Source organism: Panicum virgatum, chromosome 7N (genome assembly GCF_016808335.1).
Source record: "Panicum virgatum strain AP13 chromosome 7N, P.virgatum_v5, whole genome shotgun sequence".
In the NCBI taxonomy this organism is placed as follows: Eukaryota; Viridiplantae; Streptophyta; class Magnoliopsida; order Poales; family Poaceae; genus Panicum; species Panicum virgatum.
Window position 1 is genome coordinate 45,885,796 of NC_053151.1, and position 27,950 is coordinate 45,913,745.

The window sequence follows — 27,950 nt, forward strand, 5'->3', positions numbered from 1 at the left end:
TCGGACCGGTAAACCGGTCAGACCGATCGGTAAGCCGATCGAAACCGGTTGAACATGCGATTTTAAATTTGATTTTGAATTTGTTTGAATTTGACCGGTTTTAACCGGTAACCGGTCAAACCGGTCCGGTAAACCGCTACCGGTGGGCGGCGGTTTGAGCCCACCGGTCGGGAAATTTAACCCTGGTCTGAAGTAGAAGTAACCATTTCGAGAGCTATGTTTTCTGCAGCAATTGTATCGTAGCACAGATTTGTTTGCCATGCCTCATCTCATGACATCCAAAGCTGAGATAGGATTGTGGAAAGTCCAACAATTGTCCACTAATGAAAATGCAAGAAAATCTTTCTCATCCTCCCTACTGCTCCTGCTCAGCTTTCTGAGCACTGGGCCCTCCCTGGTTCAGCTAAACTGTTCGCTCCTAGTCCTTTCCCCTCCTGAAAAGTGGGGACAGCTTTGGTTGGAGAGAGCGGTGGTTTCATGGTTTGAGGGAGAGGGTGAATTGGGGAAGTGAGTCAGAATCCAATCACATTCCATTGGGTGGGATGGTGGTGGTGGGTCACATGGATGGAGTGTTCAGCAACACATGGCCCTGTTCCTTCCTCCTCTCATGCCGTGCCTGCACGCGGAGGCAGACGGTGATACTGCTCTTGCTCCTCGTCATGTTCACAGAACGGCAAGGCAGATCACTGGCCTGTGATCGCCATTACAGGATGCCTCCCCCCACACTGCTTCACTTTTCCTAGGATATCGGATGCGTTAGCTCTGATTCTGAACGGCAAAGAAGCTACTGTACCGATCATTTTCGATGCATCGACATGCTGGGCGTTGGCATGTCACTAATGATACCGATGTTCAGGAACATGTATGCAGATGCAGAGAGTCTGATCGCGAAGGCAGTGCCAAAATTGTTGGCCGACACTTCATAGTTGCAGCTAAATAATACTAGAATACGTCACAGAAAAGAAAACACGACGTCGAGATTCTAAGCGCCGACGCGTAGGGAACAAGATTTGCTAACCTCTCGCATCAACACTGCACTTTCATCTCCAACGAAAGGCAGTAGCTGCATGGATTGTTCTTTTTTTTTTCAAGTGGAACCCAGCCCTGATTTGACCCCTGAGAAGAAAATAAACGACCACGCAAGGTAATTAGAGCATTTACGGTTCTGATGGAGCGCTCCCCCCCCCCCCCCCACCCCCCGCCGGCGAGCGCCCGCTCGCCGGGACCACCCCACCCAGCCCCACCCCGGTGCCCACCCCGGGTTCGGCGTCCTCCCCCATGGCCGGCTTCACTCTGAACCGGTCATCCACCCCACTCTCCCCGGCGGCGACGCCGTTCTACCCTGCGGCTGCCTCCGCTGGGAGGAACAAGGAGCGCCGGTGGGCCGGCAGCCCCCATTCCGGCTGCGACTCCCGCTTCGGCGGCGGCTCACCCGACCTGGAGTCGCCATCCTATCGGGACATCCTCGTTGGACCCTCCACCTTGGTGGGTGCGGATCCCAACCCCGTCTCGGCGATGGAACCCCGCGTGGTTCCTCCGACGCGGGTGGCGAGAGAGGCTGCGCCACGTCGCCGTAGGCCGCGCCCTCGCGGCGGCATGACAGGCCAACTTCTCAGTTGGTGGTGGGTCTTCCCCCTCGTGGTTCTGACAGCCATCGTGGTCGGGTTGTGCAACAGGCTCCACGCCAGAGGGTTCCGGTGCATCAGCGTCTCGGGCCGCGGGTGGCGCCGCCGCCGTGTACACCTCGCCGCGGGCGCGGTCGCTTCTCGGCCCCCAACGCCGATGGGTGGCGGGACGTGCTGCCACGGCAGGAGCGACAAGTGCCGGTGCACCGGGATTGCCGCCAGGCGCCCCATGCGCCGCCGGGGAGCGGCCGCCTGCCGGCCGAGATGTTCGGGAGGTGTCTCAACTGTCTTTCCTACGGCCATCGAGTGGCGACGTGCCACGTCCCCACTCGTTGCCTGAGATGCCACGGCTTCCGGCATATGGCGAGGGACTGCAAGCGGAAGCGATCACCGCCGGGGGATCCCCTACGGCGGCGCCTGCATCACTGGGACAGCGGCGCTTCATCCGCGCTCGGCGCGACTCCCGCAGCCCGGGCACGCCGCAGGGCAATGCTGATCCGACTCCGTCGCCTTCTGCGTCCAGGCCCAGGTCGCCGCCGGCTGGCGCTGCTGCGGCGGCGGCTGCACCACAGGGGCAGCGGCATTTCGTCCGTTCTCGGTGCAGCTCTCACAGCCCGGGTACGCCGCGGGGCAACGCCGGCCCGACACCGTCGCCTCCTGCGTCCCGGTCTTCTTCCCCGCCTGCTCCTATGGTCATCTCGTCGGGGGAGGAGTCGGCCCTCGGGCAGTCGTCGCGTAGGCCCAAGGGTGTGGCTTGCTTCATCGACCGGTCGAACCAGATGGACGTGGAGGAAGACCGACTGCGCCTCACCATTGTCGCGCAGGCTGGCAACGCCTCCAGGTGCATCCCGTTGGCTGCCGCTGAGAGCGCGATCCGGAGCATTCTTGGCGTGCTCGCCGCGGACGATGTGCTGATCCGGAAGTTCTATCCTGAGAACTTCTTCATCGTCTGCAAGTCTCAGGCGATCCGCGACCTGGTCCTTGGTGCCCAGGGTGTCCCGGTGGCCGGTACCACTCTGGTTTTCCGGCCCTGGACGCGCCTGGCGCATGCCGATTCGTCAGCGTTGTTCTACAGGATGCAGCTGGAGGTGGAGGGCATCCCACCGCATGCTTGGAGCCGGGATACCGCTAGCAAGCTTCTTGCTTCATCATGCTGGATTGAGAAGCTGGATGATGCCTCCGGTTCCAAGTCTGATCTGTCCGTCTTCAAACTCACGGCTTGGACGAACAATCCCAACTTTGTCCCCTCATCGTTGCCTCTGCACATCGTGGAGCATGAGATTCCGGTGGCATCTTCCAACCCAAATTCGCAGCTCATCTTCGGGAACTTGCCACTCGATACTCATCCACATCAAGAGTATCGCTGACTTCTCACCACGTTCTCGTTCAACGTCGCCGCCATTTCCCTCCGATGCTAGAGATAGTGGTCATGATGGTGATCCTGATTGCGGCCGTGGTGAGCGTCGCGGTTAGGGCCCCCGCTTGTTTAGATTCAGAACGCACAGTGGGGTTGCTGATGGCGCAACCGGTGCTGGGAAGCCGTCCAATGGCTCACACTCTCGCCGTGCCATCGTTCTGCCTGGCAGCGTCGCCCATATTTCTCACGGCCCGGCCAGGGATGCTGGGAGGACTTCTTCGACGGCCGCCGGCGCTCCAGTGTTCTCGGCCGCCGACGGCGCGGCGCTCGTGGGTGCGGCCGGCAAGACGGCGAAGGCGGCGATGAATCTCCAAAAGGAGAATGCAGATAAAGCTGTTGCTGTGGGTAGCAGGGCTGCCGCTGGTCTCCCCGACAAGCACACGCCTGTCAGGGGACACTTTCCTGAAAAGGGAAGTAGTTGTGAGGATGCGGTTTGTCGTGGTGCAGGAGCTGGCTGCAGCAACCAATGGGGAAGCGACACCACCCCATCCGCTGGACGACCAGGCCTTCCTTTGCTGCCTGGCGGCCAGGGACAGGCTGTTGGTGACCGGGTTGATGGAGGACCCGATGTTGATCGAATGGGAATCCCACCGAGGTGAGCGGGCCATGAGTCAGCTTGCAGGTGGCGCGGGTTCTTATAGGAATCCGCATACCCGCGCCCGCAAAATAAGTGCTTGCGGTTGGCGCAGTCCAGCAGCAATTTATTTGTGGGCTAAAGGTGGTCACTAAGCTAAGCCCAACGGACAAGATCGTTCGGTCGCGACAGCCCGCGAAGAACCCGCAATCTAGCGCTATCACCGTGGCTATCGGCTTCCTCTGCGTCCGCGTCCGCATCTAACCAGCGGGCCATCTTGGTGCGGCCAGTTGGGATTCTAGTCCCAATCCCCTCCGCGCCGGCCGAGCGCGCCGCCACCTGGATCAGGCATCCTCGCGCCATCAACTCCATCTCTCGTCCTTCTGTCGCCGTCTCCCTTGGGCGGCCACGGCGGAGTAAAGATCCACCGGCGCTTTAGGATCATTTGCCGGTGAGGAAGCCCCTACCTCGCTTGAATCGATAGTTCGTTTTTCTTCTATGGAATTTGAAGCTACCCTGGATGTGACCGCGTCCATCCAGCAGGCCATCTTGGTGCGGCCGGCCGTCATCGACCTGGGGTAGAAGCGCTTCGCCGCTGGGATAGTGGTGCCGTTGTAAATACTGAGTGCTTAGTTCTAGCAGCTTGCAAAGATATTGCATGCGGGCTTTGCAGCTCTGTCGCAAAGGCCACAAATTCGTGATGTTTAAGTTGTTAGAGTTTGCGGCTGGCCGCAAGCCCGCAAAGTTAGTTTGCGACAGGATTAGTGGGTTTGCGGCTGCCCACGACCCGCCCCGCCTGCAATGCGAGCCATGAGGATCGAGCCGTGGCCGGCGGCTTGTGCAGCGGCTGCCTTGGTGGTGACCCGTGAGGAGACGGTTCCAGTGTTCTCGTCGCATGGGCGGGCTTGGGAGTTGGGAGACCACCTGTCCTCCACTAATCCCCCAGACTCCCGTGGGAACCGCCTGCAACAGTCTCCCCGACTACCAGCTGGGCCACCCGGGGACGGCATCCCTGCCGGCCCAAGGCCAGGACCACGTGGAGGCCCATGAACGATCGCAAGATGAGGCCTTGCGCAACTGCTGCCGCACCTGATCCTTTGGAGCATTTTGCAGAGAACCTGGTTGTTCACCTGCGCACGCCGCTGGCTGATGCTCTGCCTCGGCGCTCACGGGCTTCGACGAAGCCGGCGACGGAGGCCCCAAAGAGGAGGAGCAGCAGTCGGCTCGCCAATGACAAGATGGCGAAATTCCCCGCAGCAAAACGCGGAGAGCTTCTCCTCATGCGCCGGTTCGACATCGTGGGCGGGGATAACGCTGCCTCCACCGATGCAAAGTGCTCTTACGACCAAATCTATAGGGACGGGTTGAAGCAGGATCACGTGGAGGCGATTAACGAGCTGTGTCCATCTCTGGAAACTGCGGCGGGGCGATCGCGGCCAATCCCGGTCTAGCGGTTGCGTGCTCGCGTTTCGGTTGTCCACGTTCATGGATAATTTGAACATTCTCTCGTGGAACGTCCGCGGACTCAACGCTAGAGCCCGGCAGGATGACCTTAGGCTACTGGTGGAGGACTATCGAGCTGCCATTGTGTGTATCCAGGAATCCAAACTGGAGGTTGTAACTGAACGTGTAATGCTCTCAATGCTAGGAGTTCAATTTAGGGACTTTGCCTACTTGCCAGCGTCAGTTACACGTGGTGGAATCATTGTGGCCGCGCGCGCTGGAGTGGCTGCACTCTCCGAGGTGCACATTGGTTGTTTCTCCGTCACTGTTCGGGTCCGTAGCACCCTGGACGGACATGAGTGGTGGCTCACTTATGTCTATGGGCCTCAGGGGGGTAGTGACAAGGTGTTGTTCCTTGAGGAGCTCTGTGCAATCCGGGATATCTGTCAGGGGCCGTGGGCTGTCATCGGTGATTTCAACCTGATACTAGAGGGGACGGATAAGAACAATGCGAGAATAAATCGCAGGAATCTGCTTCGATTTCGACGGACTGTGGAGGAGTTGGAGTTGCAGGATCTCCATTTGCATGGCCGGGCCTACACCTGGAGTAACGAGCGGTTGCAACCCACTCTGGTCAAGCTCGACAGGGCACTCGTCTCTGTTGACTGGGAGGAGCAATTCCCAGCTTGCTTTCTTCAGGGTCTGTCTTCCGAAGCCTCTGATCATTGCCCAATTTTGCTGCAAACCAATGCGGCCATCCGATCTAGACCGAGATTCCATTTCGAGATCTTCTGGCCACAGTTTGATGGATACCTGGAGGCAGTTGCTCGCGGGTGGCGCTGCCCGGATGACATCCATGATCCTTTCAGGTGACTGGACCACTTTCTCCGTAGTACAGCCAGGGAGTTGCAGAGTTGGTCTGCCAAGAAGATCGGTCATATAAAGACGCAGCTGCTGGTCGCTAGAGAAGTGATTCTGTGGCTTGATCGGGAACAAGACCGGCGGAGCCTTTTAGAGCTGGAGGCCAACCTCAGAAAAGAGTTGAAATGGAAGTGCTTAGGTTTGGCCTCGTTGGAGCGTACAATAGCAAGGCAACGGTCAAGGGTTCTTGAGCTGAAGGAAGGAGATGCCAACACTCGCTACTTCCATCTTCGTGCACGTGGTAGAAGAAGGAAGAACCACATTACCAGCATATCTGTTGGTGACCGCCGGGCCACCACGCATGATGAGATGGCTGATTTGCTGCATGACTATTTCCTTCAGATTTTGGGTCAGGACACAGTCAGGGAGGCGACACTGAATTTCGGTGCACTCCAGTTGCCTCAAACTGACCTAGAAGGTTTGGATGCTGACTTCTCCGAGGAGGAAGTTTGGGCAGTTATTAAGGAAATGCCACCTAAGCCCCGGGTCCTGATGGGTTCACTGGGAGCTTCTATAAAACTGCTTGGCCGGTGATTCGAGGTGATGTTATGTGGGCAATCAACTCCTTCTTCTCTTCTACAAGAGACAGTTTCAGATGTGTGAACAATGGCCTGATCGTACTGCTCCCTAAGAAACCGGATGCTAAGGAAGCAAGGGATTATCAGCCGATTGCTCTAATACATAGTTTTGCCAAACTGATTTCCAAGCTACTAGCCAATCGGCTGGCCCCTAAGCTTGCAGCAATGATAGGCAGCAATCAGAGCGCTTTTATCAAAGGGCGCTCCATACTCGACAACTATAAGTTTGTGCAGAGTGTTGTTGTCCTATACAAGAAAAAGAAAATCCCCAAGATTTTGCTGAAGTTGGATATTTCGAAAGCTTTTGACACACTGTCCTGGCCGTTCTTGTTGGAGGTTTTGAGAGCACGGGGCTTCAGTTTAAGGTGGTGCAGATGGATTTCCGTCCTCCTCTCATCTGCATCATCACAGGTGCTGCTCAATGGTCAGCCAAGCAGAAAAGTCCAACACTTCAGAGGGGTACGCCAGAGGGATCCGCTATCTCCAATGCTTTTCATCATTGCCATGGATGTTCTGGACCGGGTTATCAGAGCTACAGCGAACTCAAGCCTACTGCAACCTACTGGGCTGATGGCAGTTCAACATCATTGCAGCTTCTATGCTGATGATGTCATCATGTTCATTTCACCGACAGTCCAGGCAGCACATGCTATGATGAGAATTTTGGGTATATTTGGCACTGCTTCTGGGTTGCATGTTAATCTGCACAAATGCTCCCTGACGCCAATTTTTGGGGGTGAAGAAACTCTGTCAGAGATTAGGGAGATCCTTCCTTGTGAGGTGCTGCCGTTCCCTGTCAGATATCTTGGGCTTCCCCTATCCACCAAGGCGATTCCCAAATCAATGATTCGACCAGTGGTTGAGAAGGTCGCGGCACGTCTACAACCTTGCATGGGACAATTGATGTCCAAGAGCGGGAGGCTTATCATCGTCAAATCAGTGGCCTCAGCAATGCCAATTTATATTCTCCTGGCCAATAACCTACCAAGCTGGGCCATCTCGGAGATTGACGCCCTAAGACGCAGGTTTCTATGGGCGGGAGGAGAGCTATGTTACACGGATACTGGTATGGGTATCGGATACGATACGTATCGGATACGCGAATATGCATTTTCTCAAAAAAACACTGATACGGGGATACGGCTAGGATAATTAATAATTACACATAAATATCACATAGATATTCAGCAAGTGAGATTTTACTCTTGAGTAACTTCCCCTATACTCAGATGTGCAATACTTGCATGTCCATATAATATTACCTCTATAACTAGCCTTCTCTAAAAGCACAACTGATTCCACAAGAGGTTTTTCAGTTGCTGCTCATCTAGTTCTACAGTTCTATTGCAGCAAGTTCATCATTTTGTATCATCTCTTACTACCAAAACAGCATTTGGGTGGGCTGATTACTGCTTTGGGCTGTATCTCATCTGGCCAAAAAGTATCGGATACGCGTATCCAAGCAAATACGTATCTGTTTTTTCATGATACGGCTAGAAACGTATCCGAGGCGTATCCGGGGCGTATCCGTATCCGATACGGATACGCCACCTCCTAGGAGTATCCGCGTAACAGAGGAGGAGAGGAACAAATGCACGGTGGATTGGCCGACTGTTTGCCTTCCGACAATTAACGGAGGCCTGGGTGTGCTCGATCTTAGGCTTGCCGGCATTGCGTTGCAGATCCGCTGGCTTTGGTTACAACGCACTGACACGTCGAGAGCCTGGTCCTCCATTGACATCAAGGTTGATCCAGTGGTTTTTGCTTTCTTTCAGGCTTCCACATCAGCAAAAGTTGGAAATGACAATCACATTAAGTTTTGGACAGATAGCTGGATTGACGGGTGTGCCGTCCAGAATCTAGCACCATTGGTTTAGGATGCTGTGCCCAAGCGGTTCAAATCTACTCGGGCAGTGGCTCAGGCTCTTTCTGAAATGCGTTGGACAAGAGATATCACTGGACCTCTGTCGATCCAAGCAATGGGGCAGTACAATGTCTTGTGGGGTCGACTTGCGGATTTTCCTTTGACCCCTGACAGTGACGACGAGCTATCTTGGAAGTGGACTGCAAGTGGTAGTTATACTGTCAGCTCTGCATATTTTGCATTGCACAACGGAGCAACTCAACTCAACGGTGCAGATCGCATTTGGAAGACTTGGGCACCTCTTCGGGTCAAGTTTTTCCTTTGGCTTGCTGTCAAGCATCGACATTGGACTGCTGATCGACGCCTTCGACATGGGCTGACTGCTGATCCTACTTGCCGCCTCTGTGACCAGGAGAATGAGTCGTCAGACCACATCATTTTCAGATGCTCATACTCCTTGCAAGTCTGGTGGGTGTTCCTTGCCCCTCTGTACTTTCAGGACATTACACCATAAGCTATGAGTCGTTGCAAGTTTGGTCGGCGCGGCTTCGATCCTTCCTGCCTCCACCCAAAAGAAAGGGTTTCGACACCTTGTTCTCACTGATCGCGTGGGAGTTGTGGAAGGAGAGAAACGCTAGAGTGTTCTGTAACGCTGCTGCTCCTGTGCCACAACTTGTCCAGACCATCAGGCATTTTGGTGAGCAGTGGGTCTTAGCGGGTGCGAAGAAGCTTGGTTGTCTGTTTAGCGAGTAATAGCTCTAGTTCTTCCCTGCCTTCCTTTCCCATTCTGCTAGTAGCTGCCTTGATTAGCTTGCAGTAGTATGGGGAGCGCCCACAGTCTGTGTGGCGCGTTGTGTTTGTAATCTAAACTTTCAAATTCTTCTTCTTAATGCAATGATGCGCAGTTCTCCTGCATATTCGAGAAAAAAAAGAAAATAAACAAGAACACCAATCACAATCCGAGCCCGGCTCCCTCAACAGAGCATGCATGATCCTGCTGCTCAAACGATTAGTTGAAACCAGCAAAGGAAAATGAAATCTGAGTCGATTCGTGAAGGAAGCGTCGAGGAAGCTTCCTGGGCGAGAACAAAACTCCGTAGCCCTGCAAATCCACAGTTCCTGATAAAACCGAGCGGCATGTGGCGACTGCATGGCCTGTCAGATGCGAGCATTTGTTTATCGCACAAACAGTGGAGGTGTAGGGCGCTGATTTGTTTTATGGCTATGTTGCTGCTAAAATAATAGCAATCATTCAGACAAAGCATAAGTTGACAGGCATTGAAAATTGGTGCGTCCTGACAGCGCCAATGATTCAGAACGTTGGGTTGGATTGCAGCCGAGAGAGGCAGAGATCACTGCCAACAGTTCACTCATCAGAGTGAGTGCTAGAGGGTAGTCTCAGGATTCATGGAAGTAACACCACGAGAAACCAAAACAAAAGGCAGCATCCAATTCGTTTGAGGCTTTGACAAAGCTCTGAAAATCTACGGCACCTAAAATAAGCAAACACTACTATTTTCATGTATCATGTACCAAAACCAAGTTAGTGAAAACTAAATTCCTGGAGCACCAGGAGCGCAGAACACGGATAAAAGTTAAATTGCATCGGCACCTGGAACTGGAAGTACTTGTGTTAACTCTTTGAAGCATTCAGAAGCTGTGATCGCGCTCGGTCGGGGATCTCCACCGCCAGCTCGGAAGCTGCCGTCCGCTGGTCCTTGCGTCCTCGTCAGGACACGGTTCTCGTCGCCGGCACCGTGGCCTCACCGGCGCGCTGCCCAGCTGCACGGCCACCACGCTGCTGCCGTCAGGACCCGGGAAATGGTGGCCGGGCCGTCCGAGAAGGGCGTGGCTGGGAGACGGCGGCCTGCGCACGGGCGCGGCCTGGAGACGTACTAACTTTAGGTCAAGGCCAGCTGATGTTTGTGGGCTGGGCTTTCTGAGAGACTTTTCTTTTTTTTTCAATATGTACTATGGGCTGGGCTGTTAACGCAACGACCCCACTAACTTCGTTTTCTCTGGGCCGACATAATTCTTCGCTCTAATTGGGCCTAGCTCCATTTGGGCTTCTTCAAGGCTGCAAATTTGCAACTCAGCAGACATGAAAAAGATCATGTCTGCTTATTCCTCTTGAGGAAGCCAAACTTTAGCCAGCACATTTTGTCCCCCGTTAGCTTCTTATTAAGGGGTGACAGACAGGGCACAGCTGGAATTTCGCGCCTGGCACGGTAGATTACAGCTACGAGTTTCCCTTGGTGGTGACTGGTTTACCGAATTACCCATGGTTATTACTGCATGCAGGGGGAGAAGAGAGCGGCAAAGCAGAGCGACAACTGAAAAAGTGAAAAAGGAGCAGGAACGGCAACCAAAAGAGGCTCAACACCGTGTAGCCAAGTACGAGCGTACAGGCTAGTAGGCGACGGCACGTGTGTTCCATCTCGCATTAGACAACTGAAACTCTGACACCAATTAATCCAACCATGCACAACGCATCAGAAGCTTAAAGAAAAGCTACTGTCACCGCCGGACAGCACGCCGGGACAGAGGTGGGGTGCCCCAGCTACCACACCGCACTCATTTAACGTCACCTGGCAAGGCGCCAGATTCCCGTACAGACAGGCGTTGTCCCGTCATCAAAATATCATGCACGGCCGAAGGTCCATGGTGAAACTCTGTCGGGCACGGGTAGATCGGACAAGTCTGGAGTCTAGTTCGAGTTCAATGGCCAGGAAAAGAGTAAATTCCTCCTATGCCATTGGAAAATTGAGATGATCCCTTATGTGCTATTGAAAATTAGGTTATCCCTTCTATGCCATCATTTATAATTTTTCATCCCCTCTATGTCATTGCTGTTAACTTTCCCTACCGGATCCGTTAAAGAGTATTGGGAAAAGACCAAAATACCCCTCCGTTACCTTGTCCCCCGAGCGCCCACGGAACCAAATTCAGTGACATCATGTCAAGGCGTGACATTGGGTGCATCTTGACTCTTGAAAATAGATCCAACGCCTACTACTAGTCGGGCCCGCAGTAAGCTAAAAAGTCTCGATTTCACCCGTTTCAGACTAAAGGACGGGAGACCGCGTGCCAGTGCCGCCCGCAGCGCCGCCTCCGTTCTCCCCGCGCTCGGCTCGACCGCCCGCGTCCGGCCGGCATGCCATGCTCGCCCCCAATCCAGCGGAGGTCCCAATCCCGCACCACGCGCGAGTGCCAGTCGACGGAGACGCCAGGTCGCCGCCGGGCCCGTCGTCCCGGCACGACTGGGGAGGCTGCGGCCGCCGCAGGAGCTCGCCGGGGACGCCGCCGCAAGCCGAGATGCGGCCTGCCGCGTGTCGGGGAGCGGGCTGGAGAGCCGGTTCCCCGGGAGCGCGTCGAGGTGGAACAGCCCGGACCGTGGGAGGCGGCCGGCCCGTGCGACGCGGGAGGCAGAGCAGCTCGAGCGCGGCGTCGTGGCCCGTGCGGCCGGCCAGGAGTGCAGGCGCGATTGTCTTCCTCGAACCGGCGCTCGCGTGGGTGGTCGTCTGCAAGGGCTACCCGCAGCCCGGCGCCGCCGCCGCCGTCAACGTCACCTCGGCCTCCGCCACCAACGCCGCCGCGTGGAACGGCACTGCGGCGGCGAGCGCGGGCGGCCTCAACGCGTCTCCGGCGGCGGCCACGGTGTCGCGGGTCATCAGCCTGGTGCTCCCCAACGCGCGGCTCACGGGGGCGCTGCCGCCGGACCTCGGCCGCGTCGAGCACATGCAGCACCTCGACCTCGCCGGGAACGCCCTCCACGGGACCCTCCCGGCCGCGCTGCTCAACGCCACCGAGCTCCGGGTGCTCTCGCCGCCTTGCCACTCTCCCAGCCTTGCTGCTCTCCTCGGCCGCCCTGGCATCCGGCGGCTGCGCGTCCCTCTTGTGGGCGCTGAGGGCCCAAACGGGCTGCGCATGGTGGCCGCGCTGGCCACCTGACAGGCGGGGACGGGCCGCGGCGGCTGGGCGGTGCGCGAGGGCGCCGAGGCGAGGGCCGTGGCGGCTGGGCGGTGCGCACGGGCGCAGAGGATGGAAGGGAGTTCGGCAGCGAGAGAGGTCACGGGGGCGGCAGGGGCAGGCGCAGGTCGACAGCGCTGCCAAGCTGGGTGCGGTCAGCGCGGCGCCCCGGCACGGTGCGGCAGGGCGTTCCTTTCCCGTCGCCCCGGGAGAGGGGAAGGAGAGGCCGAGAGGAGGAAGGAGGGGTAAAAAAGTCTGAACTTGAACCAATTTGACGTTGTTAACGTGTTTTCTGACGGCAATGGCACAGAGGGGATGGAAAATTAAAAACGATGGCACTGAAGGGATGTGCTAATTTTTAATGGCACATAGGGGATGTATTACATTTTCCAGTCGCACACAGGGAATTTACTCGTAGGAAAATGGCCTTGTTTGGTTACCGGCCGCTTCCTAGAATGCATGCTTTTCAAAAAAAATCTCGCATGCGGTAGTTTTCGACCATCTCTGAAGAGAGCAGGTGCCTGTGATATATCCGGCGGATACACTTACCAGCTGCCACGATCTCTGCCCTGATCCATATGATGATATGGTGGTAACCTTTATGGATTTATTGGGGTTAGGTAGCAGGAGCCAGGAGCAGTGTCCAAAAGCTGCCAACTACTCCCTCCGTTCGGAAATGATCTACATATTTTGACTAGAGAAAGTCATTCGAAGTAAAGTTTGACTTTTATTAATCACTTAGAATATAATGTCAATTACGAATAACTCAATGTCATCTCAAAACCTCTTTGAATACATATGTATTGACATAAATTTTATAAACTAATTATACATATAATTTAACTAATTATTAGTCAAAGTTTATAAAGTTTGACTTTTCCTAGTCAAAATACGTAGATCATTTCCGGACGGAGGGAGTAATATATAATCGTCTGGGTCTGGCCCATGCCAAGGCCGCCGTTCTGTGCCATCTCTCCCGAGCACTGGACCAGCAGACACCAGACCTACCCGCTACCCTGGTCTCTGGTTTGTAAGATTCCTTACCTGTTCATGTAGATCCAACGTACGCACTCACACCCTTATTACCGTTCACTCACATAACTAAAAGCAAATGCAAGTTGTTAGCTGCAGACACTCGCACTTCACTAGACTCGCTAGTAGCTCACTGTCCTGATTGTAGGAGCAGATGACCACTCACTTGCCCATTTTCCATTTCCATGCATCGTCAACCCCAAGGTCTTGACTGGTGTCTAGTCGGTCAGTAAAACGATTCTGGTGGGTGCATGGGCCGCTGAAGGCTAGGACGACGCAGTAATCCAACGGCAACAACCGAGGTAGTAGCAGGCATGAAGTGATGAGAGTTCCGTGATTGGACGGGCGAACGCCAAGAAAGCCGTGAGCTCGTGACGGCCCGCCAGGAGCAAGCAGGCGACGCATGAGCTATAATCAATCGAGTTAACGATCTCGTGGGACTCATTAAGCGAGAATCTAGGCCCTAGGGAGGCAAGATTAATGGCTTCCCTTTCCACGCACGCCGTCGCCGGAGCTTTGGCTTGTCCGTGAATCCCGGCATCTCGATCGCATTAGCGATGAATGGAGGTCCGAGACCGAGGCGAGTACGGCCGCAGAATCTCAACACGGGTGGCGTACGTGGTAATAGTGGATCGAAGCAAGCCGACAGAGGTTGGTAATGGCTCACATGCTCACCTAACATGGGCCTCTCTCTCTCTCTCTCTCTCTCTCTCTCTCTCTCTCTCTCTCTGTCTCTCTCTCTCTCTCTCTCTCTCTCTCTCTCTCCCAACCGTGGTCATTCTAGCTGTGTTCTCACTCCAGTGTCCAGAGTCCAGACTCCACCGAGAAAAAAAAGAGTTTAGCCCTACATACAGAGCAGCAGGAAGATAGATCCTAACCATTTCTCTCTCTCTCTCTCTCTCTCTCTCTCTCTCTCTCTCAGGCAAATCGCATCTCCCAAAAAAATACTCTTTTGCTTAACAGATGGATAGTGAGAGAGGTGGTTGGTTACCAGGAATCGGAGTGTGTATAAAAGGGCCTTGTCCTCCAAGGTCTGAACCTTCAAGTGCCCCGTGCTCCTCACTAGTCCTTTCTCCATCACGAGCGTTAGGCTTCCCCTCAGCTGCAAAGGTACGCCGCGTTAATGAAAGAAAGCAACCTTTTTCGTCTGAGCTCTAGCTTTGTGGAATTGGGAATTGGGACTAGTTGGCATGTTTGTTTGTGGCTTCATGAGCGTACTCAGATCTATATCTACCGGTGGGACCTCGATATCTCGTTTACAAAATTAGTGGCTCCAATTCTCGCCCTGCAATTCGGTGAACCAACTGAAGAAATCTGTCTGCATTTCTTCAAATATGCATCCTTAGTGACTCAAATGCAGGAAATTGGAGGCTCTGCATCTTGATGAAAGGGGGAAAGAATGTAGTTGTGCCACAATTTACAAATGTAGAATGCCATCTTATAGCTTAGCGATGCTAATTGCGCTGTTTCTGACACTTGTTTTGCAACGGCAGGTCGAAGACTGGGAGCAATGGCGTCCACGAGGTTGCTCGTCGCGCTCTGCGTGGTGGCGCTGTTCGCCGTGAGGTCCGAGTCCCACGGCCTGGAGGACTTCACCGGCGGCGGGAGCGCGGAGGCGACGCCGGCGATGCAGACCTTCTTCAAGCCCGAGGCCGCGGCGCTCCCGGAGGCCCTGGACGCGTCCATGCCCGCGGCCACCACCATGGCCGCCAAGCCGGAGGCCTCGGCGATCCCGACCACCACCACCACCACCACGGCCGGGGCCGCCACCGGCACCACCGCCAGCACGGCTTCGGCCCCGGCGCGCAGGTCCGTGTCCGTGGCCGCCGGCGTGGCCTGCGGCGTCGCGGCCGTGGCGGTGGTCGGCATCGCGGCCGCCGTGGCGTACGTGGTGCGCGGCCGGCGCGGCGCGGCGGTCCAGCTCGGCTCCTCCCCGTGAGCCGCAGCCTAGCTAGCGGGACCCACCCACCAGGCCTCTTGTTATGATAGGCCATCATTATTAGCTGGTTACGAGCGTCAATTTAGCTTTGCTTTTTGTACTATTGATGATTTGGTTTGCTTTTGGCGTAGTAGTTTGATTCATCCGGTCATGCCGGTGGCTATCCTCGGTGATGGAAGGATGATCACACGCTACAGGCCAGCAGCGGTGCATTGTAACATAAAATAATGCTGGTGTGTAGCGTGATGTGTGTTGTCGTGTATTCAGAGTTCAGACCTTGCTATTGCTGCATCAGGATTTCAGGATATTATGTGTGCTGTATAATGTTGCCGTGTTTCTTAGGATATTAGTTGAGGTGCTCCGGACACCTGAACTCTGTACCTTCCTAAGAGTTGCAGTGTTAAATTCATTCATGCGAACGTCCCCTCTGAACCTCTCTGAATCCAGGCCTTCCGGAGGAGGAGCCAGGTGACTTGATGAGTGCAGGTGGTGCTCACTCTGTTCGCCAGGCTGCCCGTGCTGTCCGGACGTGTGGGAAGTGGGAACGGGACAACGCCGTGGGTGGGCGGCTGCCGTCACGATCTCGCCATGGACCACCACGCATGGCAGCGTGGCGCAGTTTTGCGTGCAGGCGATCCAGCTTTCCTGTGGAACATGGTGGGCGGTGGCGAGCGCGCGCGCGCGTGCCGCCGCTGTGGCCGCTTCTCCAGCGCCGGTGAAACCGACAGGGCCACAGGGGGGGGGGGGGGGCTCGCGGATCAAGCTGTAGATCCGTGAGCACTTGCAGTTTCCGCGGTCCTGCGTCCTGCGGCGACGTGGTGATCCCGGTGTTCTCACCACTCCAGTCCCCGGACCCCAAGAGGCAAGGGCAGCTGGTGCCTGGTGGGCGGCGCGTGCTTGCATAGTGCCCACCCCAACTCTCCGCTGGCTCCGGTGGTGGTGCTAGTTGCTACCACCACCGCCTGTTGTCGCTCGTGCGGCGCCGGTGACGGTGATCCCCCGCCGGGTCTGAACGGGTCGGAATTAACCGCGGCAACTCCGATAGTGGGACGCCGAAGAAACCGGGAACGCCGCTGCCGCGCGCCCACGCAGGGCTGGCCTCGCGTCGACGATTTTTTTTTCGGATGTGTGTTTTGGCTTGGGGCCGTTTGTTTCCGTTTATAAGCGGATTCTCGTTCCAAATAAGCGAGAAGCACACCCAAACATTTTGCTTATTTTTCGATTATGCGGGCCGCGGCATCTGCAGGAATCCTCGATACAACATGCATGCCGATTCTACCCACCGCGTCTCCGAACTCGCGTAGACGAGAATCGAGCGGATTTTCCCCAGATACCCTCTCCTGCCCCGTCACCCCCCAGACCCCCTCCTCCGTCGATCTCCCCGCTTGCCGCCGCCCCCTGCAGGCTCGGAGCGAGGCCGGCGCGGAGGCGGAGCTCGCTGCTCACGGCTGCCGACGCCCAGGTGCTGCCGCCGCCGGATCCGGGAAGGGAGGGGAGAGAGGGAGGGGCGATGCCGGGGTACAGAGGGAGAGAGGGATGAGCGGCGCCGGCGTCCTCTCGCCGTCGAATGCGAGAGAGGGGAGAGAGGGAATAGGTAACGGGGATTTTGGGTTATGCTGTTGGAGAAGATAAGATTTTGGGGAGTGATTTTTTTCCGTGGATGACCCAAATTGTAGAATGGGTATCTGATTTGAGTCTCCGTTGTTGGAGATAGCCTTAGAAATTAGTGCTGCTACATATATTTGTAATATTAATCTATTTGATCTAATAATAATATAATTATATAGTCAAGATACTCAGAAAATATAAGAATTATCGAATTTTGTTCGTATTCAGCAAAAAATGAGATATCATCAACCTCAAGGGCATTTCAGACATTTTACCACTCAACTCAGAGAATCGACTGAAATTAATCAGGATTGTCAAACACCCAGCTTATCCAGATAGCCGATTCTCCAGACAGCTGATTTATCTCAAAATTCTAATTCTCAGAAAAGCGAGATCCAGAAAAGCGGAAACAAAAGGCCTTGGAAGGCACACTGCAATCGTACGAAGCGGGCAGTCAAATTAATCACCGTTGGAGGAGAGGAGAACCACCCAACTCTGCAAACCCGTCTGGTCCAATATATAGTAGGGGCCCATCGATTCTGTTCGCGCTAAAAGCCTAGTCCAATAAAGGCTCAATCAGAAGTAGCCCAGGAAAGCACGACCGGTGTTTGTAACTAGCAGGAACACTCGGGCTGTGTTTAGTTCATTCCTCCAAATTTTCTAAACTTTCCATCGCATCGAAATCACATCAAAATATTAAATATAACAAATGATCCATACATAAAGTACTAAATGTAGGTAAATAAAAAAACTAATTGCATAGTTTTGATGTACGTTGCGAGACGAATCTTTTGAACCTAGTTAGATTATGATAGGACAATATTTACCACAAACGAACGAAAAGTACTACAGTACACTATAGTGCCCGGTGTGACCTTTTCTCCCAAAATTTCGTGAATCTAAACACACCCTCGGACGGTCAGAGACCATCGGAGCGCAGCGCCCCTATGCCCCTATCTTCAGCTCTTCTAGAACACGGAGGATCTGCATGCAGCTTCACCCCCGGAAGGTGAATCTACCTCGCTTCCTGCGCTTTGGTGCCTACTACTAGCTACTACTACCGTACTACGTGGTCCTGGGCTCCGGGTAAACAACGCAGGCCGCAGAGTACGACGCACAGACTACCTGTCCCTCCTGCACGTTCTCCCGATAGATAGCGAACTGTTTGTTGTTTGCGCATACGCTTCCCATCCCTCCCGTGACGACGACTACAATATTTGTGGTCGCCACCCATATTTGTGGTGTGTGAATTGTGATACGCCCGATCAGCACGGCTGACCCAGTCAGTGGCCCTACAACAAACCCTAGCTAATGGATGCAGCTCGACCCATCGAGATCGACCAAGCCACACACAAACACACGCGGCTCGCTCTGATGATCAGGGAGGAGACTCGTGAGGCTCTCTCAGTCTTGGCCGATGATAATGTATATATACATGTGACACGTACTGGATCACTGATGATCCCTGGCGCGGATAAAGCTGAGCGATCGATGTGACCATGTGCTATGCCACTATCGAACCTTCTTTCTCTGTGCATGAAGCCATGAACCTGCCAATAAGGCACTAACTCCGGCCGACAGGACGGTGGTTGTCCATTCCATCATGGATCGATATATGGTTAGTTCTGATTCAAGATGCCTGCCAGGGCCGGCACCATACCTAAAACGGTTGGCCCCCAGTTCGGTGTGGTTGGAAGGCCGGCTGCTGGATGATGCCTCCTTGCTCTGGACAATGGGCACGTACCGCAACAGTACGCTAGCTCTCATCTGTTATAAAGCTTGGCACGGCCTTTTTCAAAGCCATGTCCAAATTGTCCATCTGTGGTTGCGGAACTCCTACCTTGCTACTACCAATCCCAGCAACTTGTGTGCATGGGATTGGACCAGAAAAAACCTAATTCCATCTGCTAGACGGCCACGCCGGGCCCAGGATCCCTCCCGGCCATGCACATATAAATATGTGCCGCACTAAACTAAGAAATATTTATACGTCATTCTAACTTTCTTGGAGAGTCAAAATATTTTAAATTTGACCAAATCTATACAATAAATTACTAACATTTATCGTACCAAGTAAGTATTATTGGATTCTTTATTGAATATACTTTCATAGTATCTCGTTCATTTGGTGCTGTAAATTAAAACTTAGTAATTTTCTCTATAATTTTGGTCAAACATAAAAATTATTTGACTCTCCAAAAAAAAGAATGAATTATAATTTGAAACGAACAGCTTAACAAACCGCGGAGGCGTAATCATGAGACGGCAGACGGGGGCACGAATTTGGCATGGACGATGTAATCGAAGGCACCCATGACCATGACACTGCTCGGTTCCTGATGCTGCAAGCAAGCAAAGCTGCCATCATCCAACAGTGGGTAGCTAGCGCGACTCATCAGTGCGCGCGGTAGTGATCTCATCTCACCCTAACCGTACAGCAGCTGGCGATCGACGGTGGTGTTGGACTAGTCGTCTCACATGATCGTCATGAGCACGCGGGACCCACCCCTCATGTCACTCGCTAGCCCCCAGTGCAACTGGAACGAACAGAAGAGTCAAACAATCATGCGTGTGCATGGATGCATCGGCATCATCAGTGTACTGTCAGCCTCGTCGATGACCGATCTACTGTATATATGCATCGGTTTCACTCACATGCAGTGTCCGTTGCAGTTGGTAATTCAGCTCTTTTACCATGTTTGGAAATACTTTCCAATACTTCCTAATGTCTCCAAATACCTCAGCAAAATAATGTTTTTTGTTGATTTAATTGTTCAAAGGGCATTGTTGTCATTGCACATCGTCAAATAAAAAAAAAGCATCGCCCACAGGCCTCCGCCCCTCCCTGATACCGCGCCGCACGCCGCCCTCCTGACTCTCGGCCCGCGCCGCCCTCACCACGGCGGTCGCCCCAACGCCGCCGCCGCCGCCGACGGCATGCCATCGCTTCGGTCCCTCCGCGCTCCCGGTGTCCTCATCCAGCACGCGTGCCTCCCTCCATCCGGCGTCGAGGACGGCGCCTCCCTCCGGGTTTCTCCGGCCATCCTCGTCGATGCTTCCTCCCTCCGAACCCCCGGCGGCCTCCAACACCCGTGCCTCCCTCCGGCCGGCGCCGAGGACGGCGCCTCCCTCCGCGCTGCTGCCGGCACGCGCCTCCCTCCGCGCTGCTGCCGGCATCCAGAAGCCGCCGGAGTACCGCCGCTTGAGCACCCGACGATCGCCCGCCCCCTGTACCCAGCACCGTCACCTATACCGCCGGGACACCAGGTGAGGACTTCGCAGTTGTCTCGATTGTTTCGTGTAGCACTTGTTATCTGCTTGTAACTTGCAAGTGGTCTTGTGATGATGTTGAAGGGATCAGTATTGATGAGATTAAAAATGTAACTTGCAACACTCGAAGCTCATTGTAATCCTGTACTTCTGTAATCTTGTAGTGTAGTATGTAGCATAGTGATGGATTGGCAATGCAATGCGTCGTCGTTTCTTCCTCACTGATAGCTAGCAAGCACATTAAGTATTGCTTAGCAAATTGTGTTGCATGATCTGTTGGCTTACGCGGGGATTTCATATCACCAGCCGTCTCCAGTTCCAGCCCCAACTGTATTTGTTTGATTCTAATTCAACAGGGCACTCATCACTATGACAGGAACTGTAGGGTAGTACTCTCTCCATACCCAAAAAACCTAACGTTTAGTACAACGACACGGTCTCCAAAACACAACTTTAACTTCTTATTTCTCTAAAAATATTTATCAAAAAGTGATATATGTATACTTTCATAAAAGTATTTTTCAAGACAAATCTATTCATATAATTTTTACATTTTCAAACTCAATAACTTGAGAGTTATTCATGATTTATATTCTCAAGGTTTGACTCAAACCTTGTCCTAAACGTCAGGTTTTTTGGGTATGGAAGGAGTACAAGTACTATGACCCATACTTTGGCTGGGTTCTTTCAGTTTGTCACACAGAGCTCATCGCCTTAATTCCGTCATTACTATGTTTTTCTGAAAAACGTGTATGCCACATGTACACAGCTCAAATCCACTAGTCTAAAGATCCTGCACGCCACTGGACAATTAAAAACTTCACCATAACATATTTCAGAAGGCATGCATGGTCAACATGGAAATGAGCTATGGGTCCAAATAAGCTGTAGAATATAATGGGAGTTTGTCTTGTGTGAAATATGAGATTGATCCTTTTGCACTTTTATAAATGATTGCTATATGTAGTAGTATGTCCTCATCTTAGGTTTTTATTTTCCTCAAGCGTGCAGATTTGTTCTTGACAAAATTATTTACTTTCTTTGATTTGGACTAATCAGAAACATGCTTTAGAATATAAATTAAGTAGAAGCACTTGAATGGAAACAATCTCAGGTCTAGTATTTAGAGTGCCTTGTGGGATTTAGTGCACTTGAATGGAAACAATCTCAAACAATGTCACTGCAAAAACTATTATCCCAACCAGTCGTCTTGTTCCCTCTAGTAAATAAGCACTCTGTGTGAAATTTAGACCTCCAAATGTAAAGCCATCTATGTATAGATAGGCTGGGCATGCTCATTTTGCACGATGTTACTGTTGGTTGTCATGTTCGTTTTGCCTTACTCAATAATTAAATGAACTCCAATCTGTCTGTTTTCCATTCCTCTGAAAAATGTCTACTCTTATGCCTTTGTTTGAAACCTACAGTATCCTATTATATTGGTGCAGGAGGGAATGCCGGGTCTTGAGTACAATCTAGTTATTAGTAAGGTGTTTGATGATGAAGAACAAGGATACCAGTTTTATAACAACTACGCTAAGGGGAAAGGATTTAGTGTTAGGAGAGACTACTGTGAGTGGGACATTGGCCACAATGAGAGGACTCTTCGGCATTTTGTTTGTAGTTGTGAGGGTTTCCGCAAAGAGAAGGAGCTGAAGAGGGAGAATAAGAAGCGGAAGCCGCGGAATATTACTCGTTTTGGATGCCCTGCTAGACTTGTGATTGCACGGGATCAGAACACAGGGCAGTGGCATGTGAAGGATTTCATCTGTGAACACAACCATCCGATGGTGGAACAAGATCTTGCTTGTCTTCTGCGCTCGCATAGAAGAATCAGAGATGAGTAGAAAGCTGATATTGTGGTGATGCAGATTTCTGGCATCCGCAAACACCAGATAATGGATATCATGGAAATGCTGTATGGTGGGTATGATAAGGTTGGATTTACAAAAAGAGACTTGTATAATTTTGCCATCGCAATAAGGTGCAGACAGTTGCTGCTGGTGATGCTCAAACGGTCATCAGTTACTTGACAGAATGCAGCTGTAGGGATCCTGATTTCTTCTTTGACTACAAGACTGATGAGAAAGGGCACCTGAAAGGTCTCCTGTGGTGTGATACTCAAAGCAGGCTTGATTATTCAGCATTTGGTGATGTCGTGGTATTTGATAGCACGTACAAAACGAATCGGTACAACATGCCCCTTGTTCCCTTTGTAGGGGTGAATCATCATGGCAGCATAGTTCTTTTTGCATGTGGAGTTACCTCGTAGGAGACAATAGAGTCATACGTGTGGATGCTTAGAACATACTCTATGGCCATGGCTCAGAAGCATCCGGTTTCGGTGATCACAGATGGAGACATCGCAATGCAGAGAGCAATCGGGCTGGTGTGGCCGAATTCATCGCACAGGCTATGCATATGGCATATTGAGCAGTGCATTGTGCGTAATCTTGGCAATGATGGTGTCAGGAATGAGTTGAGGCATTTCCTTTATGATTGTTGCTACATAGAAGAGATTGAGAGAAAATGGCTGAAATTCTTGAAGAAGCACAATGTTACGGATACTGAGTCGTGGTTGTATCAGATGTATGAGAGGAGGCAGGTTTGGTGTGCTGCATATCATGTTGGAAAGTGCTATTTAGGATTGAGGAGCAACCAGCGCAGTGAGAGCCTAAACTCTAGGCTTCAGGTACATCTGGATCGTAAAATGACACTGTTTGAGCTGGTAGAGCACTTTGACCACTGCCTTTCGAAGCTGCGCGTTAATGAAGCGATTCTAGACTTTGTAGCATTGAGTTCATTGCCATGCTTGGAATCGGATGCTTCAATTATTGAGAAAGAGGCTGCAAAATCGTTCACACCAAGTGTTTTTGCTACTGTGCAGTACAGCTTAAAAGCATCCACAAAGTGTTTTGCAAAATAGGCTAATTTCTTATCCTTGCTCGGCTGCATCTGTAGTACCTACGACCAGGATTATCATCACTCCACGAAATCCACCGTGGTGCCTTTCTGTTGCACATACACAAACAGCGGGCTCATAAGCTAGAGGGCCTTCTCTGTAGGGCACCGGGGGTCGCGACCTCAGAAGCCCACGGACAACACGACTGCCTGCACTTATCCTAGAACCTTGCGAGCTCGACTCTGCCATGCCTGCAACAGAAATCACAAAGACAAAAGGACTCTGTCATGAAAAGCAATGTGTATGTACCTAACGATCACGATTTGAACCAATGAACAAAACTGGTTATCAGGGCATGTTGGGGGCACAAATTCAGTGGTCAATTCCTTTGCAATTCTGGCGGCGTCGGAGTCGACCGGAACCCTAATTTATGGTTACATGAATACGATAAGCTGTTTAAGGATTGCTTGCAGGCTGGTGACAATCTTTTATTTTATAAGTAACCAGTCATTTATCAACAATTTACAAACAAACTATGCTGGTCCTGACTCCTTAATTCAAGCATTTCATTCAACTAGCCTGCTACTGAACTGATAAGGCATAGGCAACTCATGAAAAAGAAGTCGGTACAAACTAGAAAAAAAATTCAGTTTTATGTAACTCACAATTCTACTCATTTTTATTATGGGTGTCATACATTCAGGAATATTCAAGGTACAGTCCCAGAGCACAGTGAGTAGCAAGGCACAGTGAAGTTCAGACTGATTGTACCATCATATAGAAATCAATAAACATAAATCGTATCAGAGATATATAAGGAAATATTGGAGATCAAGATGCAGTACGCTGGCATATGCCTATAGAACATAACAAGACATGTTAATCTGAATTATCAAGCACTTCAGTAATGCCTAACCCCAAAAAATATCAAGCAATTTATTCAGTAATATAAAAGAGTGGTGGCTGAATAGTTATTCTAAAACTATTGCAAACTTTCAGATTACCTGCAGTGCATCTCTGATATTATCTATGTTCATATGCAAAGAGCCTGAGTAATTATTCTAAAACTATTGCAAACTTTCAGATTACCTGCGGTGCATCTATTATGTTATCTGTGTTCATATGCAGAGAGCCTGAGTAATTATTCTAAATTATTGCAAAGTTCCTGATTACCTGCAGTGCATCTCTGATATTATCTATGTTCATATGCAGAGAGCCTGAGTAATTATTCTAAATCATCGCAAAGTTTCTGAATATGCCGAGATACCTCATGGTTGCTGCTACTCTTGCCAACCAGAGCAACACGCTTTATTTCTGTATGTTTTCTTGGGCACTCACCGACTTGTGTTGGAGGAGACCAAGCTGCGGCGGCGTTGGCCGGCGGGGGTCGCGGTGTTGAGGACGTCGAGCTTCTTGACGGCGCGGTCGAGGCGGTCAGCGGTGAGGCGGTCGACGGGCGCCCTGGCGAGTGCCACGGCGACTGGGCCGACGGCTAGCACGGCGCGGGCGGCGTCCGAGGAGAGGGCTGGGCACTCACCGACTTGTGTTGGAGGAGACGAAGCTGCGGCGGCGTTGGCCGGCGGGGGTTGCGGAGGACGTCGAGCTTCTTGACGGCGCGGTCGAGGCGGTCTGCGGTGAGGCGTTCGACGGGCGACCTGGCGAGCGCCACGGCGACTGGGCCGACGGCTAGAACGGCGCAGGCGGCGTCCGAGGAGAGGGCTGCGACGAGCACGGCGAGGCCAGGGTCAGAGGAGACGATGGGGATGGAGAGGAGGAAGGAGACGGCGGCGGTGTGGGCCGATGTGATCGGCGACGAGGGTCTGGAGGCGAACCCTAATTTAGGGTTAGAATGAACGATAATCTTTTTGTTTTTACTTTAAACCAAATATTCATCTCAATAATTAATAATGAAATTACTATGATACCCTAGAATGAAAAATAAAACTACAAAAAAGGAATCACCATGAATTTTTAATCCTTTAAATTTTAGAGGTATTGGGAGGTATTGGGAGGCGTTACGTGGCCTGTGGGCTCACCGACCATAGACACAACCAACGCCTCCCAACGCCTCATCATTGACGCCTCCAAATACCTTTCGTCATATGGGCCCACAAATTATAGACACAAGAAATACCTCCCAACGCCTCGCGAAGCATTGTAAAATTCTTCTTGGTAATTAAGCGAATGGAACGACTGGCGTGACGCGAAAATCTCCCGTTCCTCGTACGTGACGGCACATTGTTCATATGAAGCGTCCCCTCATGAGAGAAAACTTAAAAGGATACAATATCAGTCCCAGGAGGCTGATAACACTTTTATAACATCAGATGGTACATCACCGTACAACTCTACGCGGAAGTGGGCAGTGAAGCGCCACTATCGCGAGGATAACAACTAACACCCACACAACGATATTAACTACGAAGAGGGGATCGTCAGAGTCTTGCGCCATACGGATCTTCCTGCGGGTGACCCTATCCACAGGCAAGGTTGGGTGCAGGACGAAACCTCTACTCAACGTCTTCGGGAACGAAGTCTGGATCTTCCTCTGTAAAAATTAAGAATGGGGTGAGTACAAACGTACTCAGCAAGTCCAACCACACCCACGGAGGGGTATAAATAGAATATAATGCACAGGGTAAATCAAGGATAAGGCTAGGGTTTAGTTTGCGGAAAGCAAATTTTTATGCAGGGGTTCATTTGAACGAAAGGATTTTTAAAGCAAGTTTTTCCTTATACCGGGTAACACGTAGTGTTGACCCACACATGATCCAAGTTTTAAGCTGCTACCGGACTCCTCATCCGCCGTAGCACACGGTACAACTGCCGGACTGTAACATCCCGGATTTTTTCCGGAAGGTTATAAAGTCGAAAAATGTGAATTTCAAAATTTTTCGTGGCAATGCTGTAATTATCACCCTAAGTAGGATTTCTGCCCTCTCAAAAATCCTAGAAATTTAAAACTTTGTTTATAATTAAGGTTATTAATTGCTAATGTGGGAGAATTTGGAGTTAATTGGATTTATTTGGCTCTACCTTGTTTAATTCGATTTAGATTTGGATTTATTTTAATGTGTGAAATTGTGTGGAAATTAAATCGAGGTGTGCCCCTCAATTTAATTTCATCTCCTAGTACTTGAGTGGGATTTAATTTGAATTATGCCATTCAAATTAATTCCAAGTCTCTAACCCTAACCCGCTAACCTATCCTAGCCCTGACTCTTTTGAACGAACCCGCTACCCAGTCCAACCTGACCAAACCCGAGCTCTAACCCGAGCCCGTTACCCGGTCCAAACCCGACCCAGTTCGGTCCAGCCCAAACCCACCTAGACCTAGCATCGACCCAAAAACCCGGTTCAGCTCAGCTGGCCAAAAGGGCCTGCTAACCTTCCTCCCCGCCGGCCTGCCAATCCAACGCGCGGTCCAGGAATCAACTCTGGCCCAAGCCAGCAACGCCGGCCCAGCACCAGCCGCACCTCACCCCTTCTTCCCTTGTTCCACTGCCGCCTGGGCCCCACCTGGCAGCCGCCCACCTCTGTTCCTCTTCCTTCTCCGTCTCGCCTTTTCCCCGACGCAGCCAGCGCGGCAGCGCCGCGCGCGCGTCCCCCGCTCCACGACACCGGAGCGAAACCGCCAGCCGCGAGCCGCGCTGCCCCGCCTGCCCTGCTCACGTCACCCTTGACCACCAGCGCCGCGCCTTTGCCTTGGCCACCCCGCAAACCCCAGCGCCGCACCGCCGGATGCGAGCCACGCGTCCCGGCGCGGACGCCAAAAATCACCGGCCGTCCGGCCTCGCCCAAGCCCGCGCAACCCTAGAGCCGCTCTATAAAACCCCCTTGGCCGCCGCCTTGAACCCTAGCCCTGCTTTTCCTTGTGCGCCGCCGCCTTCCCCAAGAACAGAGAGAAGCAGAGGAGGAAGAGGAGGGGGGAAGAGGAGGAGAAGAAGAGAAGGAAGAGAGGAGGAGAAGCTCGACGCCGTCGGCCGTGAGGTGGAGCAGGAGTGCTGCTGGTGCCTCGACATCGAGCCGACGCCGCCGTACCCGGAGCCACGAGGAGGAGGACGACCACCGCCGCCAGAGCTTCGTCAACCCGGCGCCCCGATCGACTCCCGCGACGCTGCTGTTCTGCCTGCACTGCCCCGGCTCGTCTCTGCGCCAACTCGCCACGGCACCGAGCCCGTCTTCTCCAAGCCCGACGGGTGAGTAACGCCGTACCCCTACCGTTCCCGAATCCCGCACTGCCGGCGTTGCCACTGGCCGCCGATGAGACCGCCGTAGCCATCCATAGGATCGCCCAGTCCTACCTTCTTTGTGCAGGGACCCTTGCGACGCCGTAGACCACACCGGCCTTGCCCTCTCTTGGCTCCGCCATGTCCGCGCTCTACCCTGCGCCGTCGTGCCGAGCACGCTCGCCATGGCCACGCCGCGGTTCTGGGAACCAGAAATCCGCGCGTGTACGCGCTACCCCGAACCTCAGATAGCCTAGGCATCGCCCCTTGGCGCATCACAATGAACTGAGCCGCCGCGGCCTTGCCATGGCCTTGCCATGTACACGCCCGGCGTGCGCACTTGTGCGCACGTTTGCCCGCGCAGTGAGGCCACCACCGGCCGTGCCCTTTTCACGCACGTGCCCACCTTGCCGCTGCAGCCTCGCCGTGGCCATGCCACGTGCGCACGCCTCATCACGAGCCCCTACTCGTGCTCGCCGAGCCGCTGCCACCGTGCCTGCCTAGTCCCACGCACGCGCTGCCGCACCTTGCACAACCTCGCCGTGCCCTGCTCTGCCACCGCTCCGAGCCGTCTTGCCT

General features: G+C 52.9%; 3 protein-coding genes across 5 annotated transcripts; all 3 read left to right on the forward strand.

Annotated features, from left to right (window-relative positions):
* The first annotated feature begins 1,289 nt into the window (after positions 1–1,289).
* LOC120683340 lies at positions 1,290–3,647 on the forward strand. Its single transcript, XM_039965415.1, has one exon. The coding sequence runs from the start codon at positions 1,967–1,969 to the stop codon at positions 2,990–2,992; it is 1,026 nt and encodes a 341-aa protein (XP_039821349.1). The 5' UTR covers positions 1,290–1,966; the 3' UTR covers positions 2,993–3,647.
* Positions 3,648–14,291: 10,644 nt separating this feature from the next.
* On the forward strand, positions 14,292–15,751 carry LOC120683196. 3 transcript variants are annotated; one of them, XM_039965221.1, is made up of 2 exons: positions 14,292–14,533; positions 14,917–15,751. In XM_039965221.1, the coding sequence occupies exon 2, from the start codon at positions 14,934–14,936 to the stop codon at positions 15,360–15,362; it is 429 nt and encodes a 142-aa protein (XP_039821155.1). In that variant the 5' UTR covers positions 14,292–14,533; positions 14,917–14,933; the 3' UTR covers positions 15,363–15,751. The 3 variants fall into 3 exon arrangements, with proteins under 3 accessions (XP_039821155.1, XP_039821156.1, XP_039821157.1); XM_039965222.1 differs by lacking the exon at positions 14,292–14,533 and adding an exon at positions 14,540–14,848; XM_039965223.1 differs by lacking the exon at positions 14,292–14,533 and adding an exon at positions 14,540–14,824.
* Positions 15,752–19,809: 4,058 nt separating this feature from the next.
* Positions 19,810–22,854, forward strand: LOC120683923 (putative protein FAR1-RELATED SEQUENCE 10). Its single transcript, XM_039966018.1, has 2 exons — positions 19,810–20,237; positions 21,689–22,854. Exons 1-2 carry the CDS (start codon positions 19,908–19,910, stop codon positions 22,085–22,087), a joined length of 729 nt encoding a protein of 242 aa, XP_039821952.1. The 5' UTR covers positions 19,810–19,907; the 3' UTR covers positions 22,088–22,854.
* Positions 22,855–27,950: the final 5,096 nt, after the last annotated feature.

Excerpts from the sequence above, each read along its gene's own strand:
- LOC120683340 (XM_039965415.1), top strand. The coding sequence starts at position 1,967 with ATGCCACGGCTTCCGGCATATGGCGAGGGACTGCAAGCGGAAGCGATC.
- LOC120683196 (XM_039965221.1), top strand. The coding sequence starts at position 14,934 with ATGGCGTCCACGAGGTTGCTCGTCGCGCTCTGCGTGGTGGCGCTGTTC.
- LOC120683923 (XM_039966018.1), top strand. The coding sequence starts at position 19,908 with ATGCCATCGCTTCGGTCCCTCCGCGCTCCCGGTGTCCTCATCCAGCAC. Across the intron at positions 20,238-21,688 it reads CTATACCGCCGGGACACCAG|GAGGGAATGCCGGGTCTTGA; the intron begins GTGAGGACTTCG and ends ATATTGGTGCAG.